This window comes from Amia ocellicauda, chromosome 5 (assembly GCF_036373705.1).
Source record: "Amia ocellicauda isolate fAmiCal2 chromosome 5, fAmiCal2.hap1, whole genome shotgun sequence".
NCBI classification, from domain to species: Eukaryota; Metazoa; Chordata; class Actinopteri; order Amiiformes; family Amiidae; genus Amia; species Amia ocellicauda.
In genome coordinates, this window is record NC_089854.1 from 6,844,839 (window position 1) to 6,858,495 (window position 13,657).

At 40.1% G+C, this 13,657-nt stretch overlaps 1 protein-coding gene across 4 annotated transcripts in view; it reads left to right on the forward strand.

Annotated features, from left to right (window-relative positions):
- trim33 (tripartite motif containing 33) overlaps positions 1 to 6,311 on the forward strand; it is a 38,431-nt gene extending 32,120 nt beyond the window's left edge. For 2 of the 4 annotated variants that reach the window (XM_066703472.1, XM_066703473.1), the window contains exons 16-20: positions 112 to 235; positions 639 to 713; positions 1,728 to 1,880; positions 4,468 to 4,518; positions 4,604 to 6,311. In XM_066703472.1, the coding sequence (XP_066559569.1) occupies positions 112 to 235; positions 639 to 713; positions 1,728 to 1,880; positions 4,468 to 4,518; positions 4,604 to 4,813 (613 nt within the window). In that variant the 3' untranslated portion in view covers positions 4,814 to 6,311. The remainder of the gene's footprint in view (positions 1 to 111; positions 236 to 638; positions 714 to 1,727; positions 1,881 to 4,467; positions 4,519 to 4,603) is intronic. The other 2 variants (XM_066703474.1, XM_066703475.1) reach the window with 1 other exon arrangement.
- Positions 6,312 to 13,657: the final 7,346 nt, after the last annotated feature.

The window sequence follows — 13,657 nt, forward strand, 5'->3', positions numbered from 1 at the left end:
ATAGTCAAATTGTGCATCATGCCCTTGCCTACAGCTTAGTACAGCACAGTTAGGTTTGGACTTCAGCACGAGAGCTGTGGTTAAATGCACTATATTTTCTGTTTCTTGCAGTGGAGAATGGATTTGCACTTTTTGCAGAAACCTATCCAAACCTGAGATTGAGTACAACTGTGACAACCTGCAGCACACCAAGAAAGGAAAGACGGCCCATGGCCTGAGCCCTGAAGACCAAAGGGTGAGTAACTAAACCAACTCTCTAGTACTATGCAGAACTAGTATTTTTATGTACATTTTAATAGAAGGAAATCTTGTTTCCATTCTGGACAATTAATTGTTTGGCAAATGTATTAATTGATTAGTAAGTGTCGGGTACTCTGGTAATTTCAAAAGAGAAACCATTATGTAGTTCACCCCCAACCGCCTTTATGGATGAACAAGTTCTGGTTTCTCTGAATTCTGGAAGTGCTTTAGTCCTGTGTTGTTGAAGTCGTTTGTGTCGGGTGTTATTGTTGGGAAGACAGCCGTACTGTAGCATGGAGATATTGGCACTGTTTTTAGTATACAAATGTCTCGTGCTTAATTCAAATCTTGCTTAATGTCTCGTGCTTAATTTTTTATATTTGTATTTCTTTTTCCAGAAATGTGAACGTCTTCTCCTGTATATATATTGTCATGAGTTGAGTGTGGAGTTCCACGAGCCGGTCCCATCTTCTGTAAGTCCGCACCATAAGCACAACATGGGGGGACATTCAGACTGACCACTTAGGCCTCATAAGAGTTTTCTTTGACTTTTTAGAATATACATTTTATATTCTCTATTATAAAGCAGTAATTGTCTAACAATACCACGTACTCAAATACCCAGAAGCATTAAGACAGTTTCATGTTTATTTTAATATCAGAATTTAAGTTATTGTTTGTCTAGAATGGTTAGGAAAGGAAAAAGATTTCTATACAACAAGACCTTGTGCCACAATATGCAACACCTGATCAAAGTCACACACTAAGCTCTACCTGAAGACATCGCTGCTTTCCCTGTTTTTGGCTAATTTGGTGAATTGTTCAACATTGGCTGCGTCCAAAACTACATACTACTCACTGAAGTATGTGCTGTTAGCTTGTAGCTTAATAGAATGCACTAATTTTGTGATCAGATCGTGCCGTGTTGAACCTTTGTGATTTAATGATGACTTCCTGTAAACAAAAGACACCGCGGTAAATTAAAAATGTCTGACGACTATTTGTTTACACACACACATTCTTAACATAGCTAGCCTATCTGTACAGTAATTGCTACTTACACTTGAAAACAGTTGTCTGCCATTTTCTCAGACATGAAATGACCACATCAGACACGCCCCCTTTTTTTCATATGGCCTTATGGGATTGAAAAGAGCTCCCATATTATTTTTTCCCAACGGATGCAGTATCCATCCGGTACATTTGAACTGATTACGATATTAATACTGTGTATTTTGATGTACTACTAATGGTGGCGTTCTGTTTTGACACACCGTTTAGTACAGTAGTATGTGGTTTTGGACGTAGCCATTCAAAATGTTCATTTTCAGCCGCAGCAGCACATTTTCTCGACTGTTGGTATATTGACCTTAGGGTTCGTTGTGCAAATCCGCTTCAGAAAGACTGCAATAGTATGAAATGGAGTAAAGATTCTTCTGTGGCCAGATAGATCTCACAGGTGACGGTCCATACTGTTGTTTTCACAGATCCCTAATTACTACAAGATCATTAAGAAGCCCATGGAGCTGAGCACCGTGAAGAAGAAGCTGCAGATGAAGCACACTCAACACTACCAGCACCCGCAGGATTTTGTTGCTGATGTTCGCCTCATCTTTAAAAACTGTGCGAAATACAACGAAGTAAGTGACCACAAACAGACGGCTCTTTAGCAGCTGCACTTGAAGGGTCCGGTCCGCAAAGGGTCTGCATACAGGGTTTTTATATAAATTTACCTTTTGTGAAAAGCCACACAGTTGGCTTTTTTGGATTGTTCTCCTTAGATAGCATATTAGCTGTGATTTCATAAGTGAAGAATCGCAGGTATGAAGATCAGGGCTGTGAAGTATAGATTTTAAGTGCTTGCCATAATCGGAGCTTAATAACATAAGTGTGATTAGATCTGAGGTGAGCGGCTCGTTATTGTGCGGCTGTGTGTTGGGGCCTCTGACACCAGGGGAGCTGGGATGTGGATTCTGTGGAGATCTCGTGTGTAGCTGCCCTTACTCGAGCCGCAGACTGCCAGGTCGAGCGTGCCGTCATGTTTGACATGGTATAAAGGTACTTTATGTGCTGCCATTCAGTTTTTGAGCAATTTTGATTTCAATGCGGTTCTCGAGATTCAAGGCACATTTGGCATGTATAGATGCATTTGAATGCTTTTGTTTTAATCTAAAATAAAGATGGAGGGGGGAAACCCAGGGTTAAGCAGTTTACTGTACCCAAAATAGCTTACTATTTAGCTGCAATCTGTGCTCCACAAAACCACTCTAGCAAATAATGCATGTTAATACAGTACAATTACAGATTGTTGGCATGTATTGAAATTCATGTAAACTATGAAGGCAGTAATTGTGTAGTATTTTTCATAAAGGCAGTACAACTACAAAACTAAATGCCAAGTTTTAAACCATGTCTGTGATACGTCACTTGAATCCTTTGAATATTAAAAGTACATTGAAGAAGCCAGCTGCTCTAATCAAGTGCTGTGCAGTGTTTCACAAATTAATCTTTCAGCTGAATAAAATGACTGGGATTTAACCGATCGGTTAGATTTGGACCTTCGTATTAACCAAATACCTTGGCTTCTTCATGGTATTTTCAATAGTTAGAAACTGTTTTTTATGTAACATTTCATTTAGATTTTCATGCCATAGTCTCTAAACCTTGACCAACTAGAGGACTGTAATGTCTTTGAAGAGCTCAGGGATGTGTTAGTGCCTTAGGATGCATGTTTAGTACTGCCATTTTAATACATTAAATAACATGTTTTTTATTTTCCCCATGTAATGTAATTTTTGCATTTCTGTCTCTAACTCAACACCAGTTTTTAATTTGTGTTTTCTGTACATCTATGGGAGTCGCAGGTCACCGCAGATTCACAGATCTCTTCATCCTAGTTTGCGTTGTTTGTACCACACAGCCACGTTTATGTTGACATTACAAAAGAGGCATCGTATGACGGCACGAGTCCCATTTTACTCGTCTCGTCTGATTTGAGCAGCAGGCATCTCCTCTGGTGCCACTGCAATAGTCTTTCATTACTCAATTGGCAACCGAGTCATTAAGTCAATATGTAGGTAAATCAGTCCGATTGGCCTGCAGTATAAACGAGATTCTCGCCCCTCCACTCTTCTGATGATCCTATGAATCGGGAACAGCGGAGAAGGAAAGAAGGGCTCACAATTCTGGCATGCGCACTAAATTGAAAATACTCTAAAAGAAAAACAAACAAAAACGAACACGCACTTTGTTTTCAGACATACAGAGACTTTACTTAAGTAAACAGACGCATGATTTGCAAGAACACCTGTTTATGCTGGAACCATACACACAGGTCTGCCCGGTAAATTCTGGCTCTAAAGAGATGCCAAAACACAGTAAAACCTTTTAATTTTGAATTTTGAATTAGCTGATGTAAGGAACTGTAATTTTAATGTGTATCAGTTATTCATAAACCCCCCAAAGTGCACTAATGGGCTGTAAACCTGCCAACTGCAGAACTACAATGTGGGGAATGTTGGCAAATGCACTTATATAGTTAAAATATCCCAAACTGCAGCACAACAAACATGCAAAGTATGAATGGTTTGAGGTTGTTTTATATGCCCTTCAGTAGCTGTGTGTTCAATTGTGTTACACCACATCTCTGGGGCTTTAATGCTAATAACGTGAAGGGCATAATATAATTCAAAACTGTACAAATAAGCATGTGGTGTCTGTGGATGGTCAACATACACGTGTGTCCCTCAGCTCAGAAGCCTTCAGTACTCTGTCCTTCAGATGCAAGGCTATGAGTTATAATTTGTGTTGCTGCAATTTCCACAAGATTTTCATGTTCCCTTCCAATGTGGATTGTCACTGGTATCTGTTCCCCTGTCTTCAAACTTGCTGCTGATCTCGTTTTAATGTGTGCTGCCCTGGAAAAGCAGTCCAGTTAGACTCCCTGCCACAGACACTCTGTGCCAGGAATGGGTGCCAGTCCAGCAGCCCAGTCTGGCTGTCATTCCCACATCAGTTGAGTAAGTGCATTAATGTCTTGCGTGAGAGAAGGCTTCATCCACCATCTTTACCCCGCTGATGTCGCCAGTGCTGTGTATGGTTCCAACATCTAAAAGTGCTCTTTCCAAATTTGGGCATCTGTTCACATATGTCTAGTCTTTGTATTTGCCTCTCTGCGTGTGGTATAAAACTATTTGTTGTATTTTTATTCTACTATCCCTTTTTTAGATGTCTCGAATTATCCAAGTTTATGATGAGAAAACAGAGATTAATGCGCAGGTAAGCTGTTTCTAATACCTCGGTGAAGGGTTCTTCCCAGCAGCCTGTAGCCCCCCGCTCACCTCTTCTTCTCCCTGTGTTCCAGGCGGACTCGGAAGTGGCCCAGGCTGGGAAAGTGGTGGCCTTGTACTTTGAGGAGAAACTGAAAGAGCTGTACGCGGATCAGAGCTTCCCACCCACTCCCGACACGGAGCCGGAGGAGGACGAGGAGGTCACGGAAGACTCCGACGACGACTTTGTTCAGCCGCGGCGCAAACGCTTAAAATCGGATGAAAAGACATTGCACATCAAATGAAACGGAAATATTTAAGATGAGACTCTGACGTGACCATCGCCGGAAAACAATCCTCCTCTAAAGACATTGGACCTTGCTGCGTATTGTGGATTTTTTGTTTTCTTGTCTTTTAAAGAAGCTGATAAAAAGCTGAAACTGGAGTCTAGGAAGTTGAAGTGGACATTACAGACAATGGGAGACACTTTGTCCTGGAAAAAAATCTTTAGACAGTATTAGAATTTTAAAAAGAAAATAACTGCTTGTACAGATTTAAAAAAAATGTTCTGCTTTTTTTGGTTTGTTAAATTAATACCTGGTTCTTTCTATTTTTTCTTTTTTTATTCATATTTGTTTGTAAATCTGTTGTGAATTATGCTTTTTAAAGGCAGAAAAGCCCTTGGTATATTATAAATTTCAACAAGATTAATCATGAGGTTGTGTATGTATGTATATATGTGTATATATGTGTGGGTGTGTGTGTACACACACATACGTAAATACATATGCATATGTATGTATATATGTGTGTGTGTATCTATATATAGATATATAGATATAGGAAATCATTATCTTTGGACATTTAAACCATAGTTCATGTTACTGGATGACTAATCCTTGGTTGAACATGGACCTTTGTATTTCAAATGCATTTTGGTGCATCAGGAACAGGAGGAATTTGGGTGCAGCAACACGACAATGAAGGACATAATTTCCCTCTTAATTCAGCAACTTTAGTACTAATTTTACCTCATTGCCTTATCATTTTCTCTGAAAGCATCTTCAGCTACAGCAAATTACCAAGGTCGGTATGTGTCTGGTGAAACACTAATGGTACAAAAATGCTTTAGCTGTTGTTCAGTGTCTTACTCTGGGAGAATAGTAGCTCAGAATCTCTTCCCACCACATTAGTTATCTTTTACCTCAGAACCCGTTGCACATTGTAAATATGTGTTTTTATTTTGTTAATCTGTGTGAGGGTCCTTGGTGTCTTCATGATGCTTTGCTGAAATTAAGTTGAGTTGCAAAAGTGACTTTTTAACTGTAAAGCCTTCATGAACCCTTCAAAAGTACTCCAGTTCATACAAGTGGAATGGGATGTGTTCTAAATTGGATGCTATTTGTTTGGGTGGGGAGGTGTAAAGCATCTTACTGCTGGCTGTTCTGTGCTGTAATTTTGTTCAATGACTCAAGCTACTAGTTTCTAAAGTGCCCATCAAACCAACACCCCCCCCTTTTTTTTTTTCTTCTGTGTGGTTTTGTTCTCCACATTTATAGAAGAGCTACTAAAACAGATTTGTGGAATAAAAGTTGCTGAAACCAATGGCTGTGGTTAAAATTGCTATGCTCCAGAAACTGTTGTATTTCAATGTTATTACTCCCACTTCTGACTCCCAACCCTTCGGCCCATTAAACTTGCATGCACATGTTCCCATGGGACTACTGCTTTCCAGATCTGAAATCTGAAATTATAAAAATATGACCCTGGTTTTGTTTCTATTAAATATATTGTTTTAAAACATTTCTTGAGCATTTTGAATTGATTTCACTGTTTGCATTTAAGCTGTAACGTAACTTAAAAAATGTAACACTTTGAAAGGTAAACTGGATTGCTCCTGCTGCTGAAGTGTCCAACCATCAGCTTTGGTCTGTGCCTCAGTCCACTCTCGTCTGCCACTATGTTTTTATGGTTATCTTTGTTAAAGGGGAATTCTACTGAAAATCCATATTTTCTTTGTTTCTACTTATAGAATAACATTTCTGTGCAGTGAGTTTCATGTCATGTTTCATGGAGTGAGTTTCTATGTACCAGAAATTGTAGATCAAAAAATAAGCCACGACATCACTAAGAATTGTATGCATGTTCGATTCCCTCGTCACTCCATTTTTCCGAAAGATCCATCGGTTTGTAGTCATAAAACATTTTTCACCACCTAGAACTGTTGCTATTATTTTACATGGTTATTTTATTTATTTATTAGCAGATGCCCTTATCCAGGGTGACTTACAAAATATAAGAGCAATACAAAGTGCAATAATACAGTATAGTTCAAAATTATGCAATTTACAAATTCCAGTTTGCACAAGTGTATAGGAAATCCTATACACATCCTAGATTGTAAAAGCTGATAAGTGCAGACGATGTGAAGTCATCATTAAGAGCTAAGCGAAAGGGAACATTGGGGAAATCAAAATAAATGAGTACTAGAAATGCAATGCAAGAAGTATGACAAAACATTGTATAAGTGTAATAATTTAGGAGAATAAATGACTAAATTACAAGTACAGTCTGAAAAGATGCATCTTGAGTGGGAAGGAGGTCAGCGACTCCGCTATCTTGACTTTTTTATTCCAGGCATTGCCTTGTAGGGGCAATCCTTATGCATGTGCAGTTTGTAATTGCTTGTGTGATCTTTTTGTTCTAGAGGTGGAATTGTGATGTTGATATCCCAGATATTTGAAGAAGTCTTAGGAAAAGCCTGTGTGGCACACTGCATGCAGTGCTTGCCTGGAAGCAGGCAGGACCTGAGTTCAAATTGTGGTGCAGCATCTGTTACTCATAATTGTTTCTGCTGTTTTAGTGCTGGAGAGGGCAGTGTGAGGTGGACATATAAGCTAGTGGTGGGGAAGACCAGGATAGGGGGATGAATTGGTTGGGACCAGGAGGAGTGGACCACAATAGCATTAAATAAACAGGGGTGTGGTGGGAAGGCTAGGCAGAGTTAGGAGGAAAGAAATGAGGGGGTGGGGGAAAGCCAGTGTAGGATATGATACAGAGAGGGGTGTGGATGTATAGAGATAGGCAGGGGGCAAGGCCAGGATAGGATTGTGGAGTGGTCCAGGGTGGCATGAAGACAAATGCAACCTGTGTTGAGAAATGTACATCTCCTAGCCCACTCCTCTAACGTATCCTATACGCCACCCTCTGCATCCTACCCCAACATAACATTCACTATATACATCCCTTAATTTTCTCATCTCAGTTGCCAGCAAACTCCTCAGGGTGGATTTGAACACAGGTCCTGCTGGCTACAAGACCATCACTCAGTGTAGTCAGCCATCAACCTCACACTGTCCTTCTGGCCCTAAAACAAAGTACTAGTTCAAGAGATTTTCAGAAGACATACGATTCACCAAGATTTAAACCCAGGTCCTGGTAGCATCTAGATCTGCATGTTATGCAGTGAGCCACAGGTGTGTGTCAGTATTTGAACTCAGGACTTACAACCTTTGAGGCCAGCACACTGTATGGTGAACCACACAAGACTTAATTTAGAGTTGTTTGTTGATCTTGTATATCCACCACACAGTGCCTCCTCTGTCACACAAACACAGCAGAAGCAACAGATTTCAGAAGGAAGATACTGCACTAGGTTTTGAAGCCACATCCCACTAGGTTTCAGGCCAGAACTTCATGCAGTGATCCACAAAGGACTGCATGTTTGCTTACTTGAATATCTTGTATATGAACCTCACACTCCTAACCTAAACAAAGTACTTGTTCATGATCAAGATATTTTGAGAAAATCACTGTTTCACCAGGATTTGAACCCAGGTCCTGACAGCAAAGGAATCAAAGACACAGCATTAGGACCATATCTCCACAGGAACGGTCAACAAGGGCTCAACTTTGGCTTGTAAGAACATAACAAAGTTTACAAACGAGAGGAGGCCATTCGACCCATTGTGCTTAAGGAAGGTTCTGGTGTATCAAATGTTTTATAATGTCCCCTGACAAAATGTGTAACAAAATCGGTTTATCTCTATGTAGCACCAATGTAATGTAGGCCCTATATATTCCAAAATGAAGGTACTGTACAGGCTTTAATTTTTCAAAAGCTTTGTGATCTTTTTGTGAGATGTGAGAGAAAGGGGAGACAAGACAAAGAGACTTGAAGGGCTGGAATAGCAGAATTATTCACTAGATACATTTGGACAATCCCATGGGCGATACATTCGGACAAACCCAGGGGCGATACATTCGTGGGCCATTTCTCTTATCATAGAAAAACAGAAGCAGTGAGAGGAATTAAGAAAGGGCTTATCCTCAACAACTGCCTCTTCGGCCTTTTACTAATAAATACAATTTGCTAAGTCTGCACACATTATATTTCCAATTTCAACATTAATATAACACATTATATAATTATAACAAAACATTTTCTTCAACTTTATAATACAGGATCTTCAAAGACCAATATCCAATTATTAGTTTTCCTTAATGTCCATGGTGATCCCCCTGTCCTTCGTCCTTGGTCAGGCCTGACCCTATGGCCCCATAGGCTTTCTCCTATAATCTAATTCAATACGTCTGAAGATGCAGACTTTTCTGCCAGACTACACGCCCTCTATCAAATCTAAACTCGAACTTCTATTCAATACATCATATCTAGTTTCTGTGACAATCCCAGAACTAGTTATATATATATATATATATATATATAAATATATATATATATATATATATATGTTTATGGCCTTCAATGCAATATTATTGACTTAATGTATTTCTAATAAATCAAATGTTGAATGTTGATTCAAAACAAAGGTTGTAAAAGTATGCCAGTCACTTTTAGAATGAATCATATCTATCATATCATATCTGTGACAATCCCTGAATTAGTTATAGATTTGTATGGATTTAAATGGCTGTTGGCGCATGTCTGTTGACTGTCTGAATATCAAACCGCACAGGTCGAATAAAAACAGCCTCCTGTACATTGCTTTATTTTGTTTCCCCCCAACACAAAAAAACAGCATACATCTTGTATGGATGTAACACATCCCAGACCTGATACACTGTATTCAGATTTATTAGAAACATAATTCCACTTGTAAGACGTTTTACAGTTGAAATTGTTTCCAGTAAACACTTATTTCTACCTGCAGCGGCAGATTAAACCTGATTAATTTGAGGAAAACAAACATCAAGTCAAATTGTAGAATAAACGTAACCCTAATCAAGTGTTGAGCGAGCCCTGTAGCTCCTGCTGGGTTATAGCCGCTCATTTTAAATAGAGAAATAGTTAAAACGATTCACTCCACCGCAGCCAGACCGTCCGGCCCGTGATGCACAACAATACATAGTTCAGATGTTAATTAATGACAATACTTTGATATTATTATATCAACAACGAGGGCAGTCAGAGTGATAAGCATATTACAACAAAATGGAAAAACATAATAAAAAATGTAACGTCTGTCTGCTATTGATACGATTTCAAGCCTCTTGGTATTTTGCGTCTCTGATATTAAACGTGTGTTATACAAGGCCATGCTTGCGGCCGCTGTGTGACTGTAAAGTTATTCACAGCACTGAGGAAGACCACCGTCACTGAGCTGACAGCCTTCACGGCACGGCATGACACTGCACACTGTAAAGAGCTCACACTGCCCCCTTGTGGCCAACCTTGCCCTGAGCAATCCTACACAGTACAAATAGCAGTTACATCAACACGAAAATGGTTCAGTTTAACACTAACCAACAGCATTAATTGTATAAAGTTGTTTTAATGAATCCTAAATTGGTTGTATGGCACTTCCAACTGCAATTGAATGCTCTCTGAACACTGACTTGGCTTCAAGTCTTGCGACTAACCCCTCTGTTTCTAACCCCTCTGTTCCTAACTCCTCTGTTTCTAACCCCAGTCAGGGTTACCCACAGCGCTATTCTCTGTGCAATCAAGAGCAGTCTGGACAAACATCAATAAATAAATCAACTTTAAATTACAAGTGCACATGCTCCGCATCCTGCACTCGTCTAAACCCCGTCCGCAAACCCCCCTGCTCGACAATTCACTGTCAATAACCATGTTACTCACCCCACCGTTCATAACTCCACATCCAGCTGCCTTCCTGTAGCAAGACTTGAAGCCAGGTCAGTCTTCAGAGAGTCTTTCTTTCCAGTTGGAAGAGCCATACAAGTCAATGTGTCTCATATTGTTCTTTCTGCTACACTGTAACACAAAACTGGTTGAATTGGTGAACGGTAATGCTGGAGTCTGGCATCGGGAGACCAGAATTGAGCTCATTTTAAAGAAAATCCAGAACCAAGACTGCTGTCTACAGTCCTTATAACACTTTTGCAAGAAAATATAAAAAAAAGTAATCAATTTTGGCCATGAAGAACTGCATTTCTTTCCCTGATACCTTGAAGAACATGGTCTGACAAGAACCAGTTTTCATAAGCCCCCTTTATATTAAACATTACATATGTTTTAATTTTAACCCTTATCCAGGGTGACTTACAGTATACCACATAATTTTATATGTTTGTACCCATTTATACAGCTGGGCATTTACTAGAACAATCTAGGTAAAGTACTTTGCTCAAGGGTACAACAGCAGTGCCCCCACCTATGATTGAACCCATGACCCTGTGGTCCAGAATCCAGGGCCTGACCCACTACTCCACACTACTGCCCTCTGCCAGTTATCAGGCAGAAACCGAGTTTCGGTTTTCACAGGACAGACAAAATAAACCTTTTGATTGGAAATGTACACTCACCTAAAGGATTATTAGGAACACCTGTTCAATTTCTCATTAATGCAATTATCTAACCAACCAATCACATGGCAGTTGCTTCAATGCATTTAGGGGTGTGGTCCTGGTCAAGACAATCTCCTGAACTCCAAACTGAATGTCTGAATGGGAAAGAAAGGTGATTTAAGCAATTTTGAGCGTGGCATGGTTGTTGGTGCCAGACGGGCCGGTCTGAGTATTTCACAATCTGCTCAGTTACTGGGATTTTCACGCACAACCATTTCTAGGGTTTACAAAGAATGGTGTGAAAAGGGAAAAACATCCAGTATGCGGCAGTCCTGTGGGCGAAAATGCCTTGTTGATGCTAGAGGTCAGAGGAGAATGGGCCGACTGATTCAAGCTGATAGAAGAACAACTTTGACTGAAATAACCACTCGTTACAACCGAGGTATGCAGCAAAGCATTTGTGAAGCCACAACACGTACAACCTTGAGGCGGATGGGCTACAACAGCAGAAGACCCCACCGGGTACCACTCATCTCCACTACAAATAGGAAAAAGAGGCTACAGTTTGCACAAGCTCACCAAAATTGGACAGATGAAGACTGGAAAAATGTTGCCTGGTTTGATGAGTCTCGATTTCTGTTGAGACATTCAGATGGTAGAGTCAGAATTTGGCGTAAACAGAATGAGAACATGGATCCATCATGCCTTGTTACCACTGTGCAGGCTGGTGGTGGTGGTGTAATGGTGTGGGGGATGTTTTCTTGGCACACTTTAGGCCCCTTAGTGCCAATTGGGCATCGTTTAAATGCCACGGCCTACCTGAGCATTGTTTCTGACCATGTCCATCCCTTTATGACCACCATGTACCCATCCTCTGATGGCTACTTCCAGCAGGATAATGCACCATGTCACAAAGGTCGAATCATTTCAAATTGGTTTCTTGAACATGACAATGAGTTCACTGTACTAAACTGGCCCCCGCAGTCACCAGATCTCAACCCAATAGAGCATCTTTGGGATGTGGTGGAACGGGAGCTTCGTGCCCTGGATGTGCATCCCACAAATCTCCATCAACTGCAAGATGCTATCCTATCAATATGGGCCAACATTTCTAAAGAATGCTTTCAGCACCTTGTTGAATCAATGCCACGTAGAATTAAGGCAGTTCTGAAGGTGAAAGGGGGTCAAACACAGTATTAGTATGGTGTTCCTAATAATCCTTTAGGTGAGTGTATATGGAAGGCCATATATAATCAATCAAAGTAAGGCCAAGATCAAATCAAAACCTACCTGCTAATCGTCAATTACAAACCTATACCCTATTGTGTTTTATAAGTGATTTATAAGTAGTAGAAAGTGGTTTCTGACAAAAACTACAATAGATTACAGGTGTGTACTTTGTTACTGAGGGGTTGATCACATTTTTGATTTAGTCTAGGTATATTAAATGCACATATAGCTGTTGTTGAAGTTACCAATACTTTCACAACCTGCTTTGCTGGCTCAGTATAAAAGAACAATCCAAGAGGACAGGTCCATTCAGTTGTGCCAAAATATAAACATGTATTCATTTACATCCCCAAAAATACTGAGGATAATTAATCTATGCAGCTTCCCTACTCAATTTATTCATGTACAAAAGTAACAATAATAACAAAATAACAGCAACAAACTAAAAACTATATTTACTCCCCACTACTCACTACAACTATATCATCACTCAACACTCAAGGGCATAACAATGATAGAGGGAAATACTTACACTTACATCTGGGAATGCAGTGCATAATAGAGAAGCAAACCCATCTAAACCTAAACTAATAACAAGCTATCGATTTCTTCTTCAAAATGTTAATTTGGCTCGTAAACATGCTATTACACATTTAAAAACATAAGAACATAAGAAAGTTTACAAACGAGAGGAGGCCATTCGACCCATTGTGCTCGTTTGGTGTCCATTAATATCTAAGTGATCCAAGGATCCTATCCAGCCTATTTTTAAATGTTCCCAAACTTTCAGCTTCTACCACATCGCTGGGTAGTTTATTCCAGATTGTGATGCCTCTCTGTGTGAAGAAGTGTCTCCTGTTTTCTGTCTTGAATGCCTTGAAGCCCAATTTCCATTTGTGTCCCCGGGTGCGTGTGTCCCTGCTGATCTGGAAAAGCTCCTCTGGTTTGATGTGCTCGATGCCTTTCATGATTTTGAAGACTTGAATCAAGTCCCCACGTAGTCTCCTCTGTTCCAGGGTGAAAAGGTTCAGGTCCTCAGTCTCTCAGTAGGACATTCCCTTCAGACCTGGAATAAGTCTGGTTGCTCTCCTCTGAACTGCCTCTAGAGCAGCGATATGGAGCCCAGAACTGCACACAGTATCCAGATG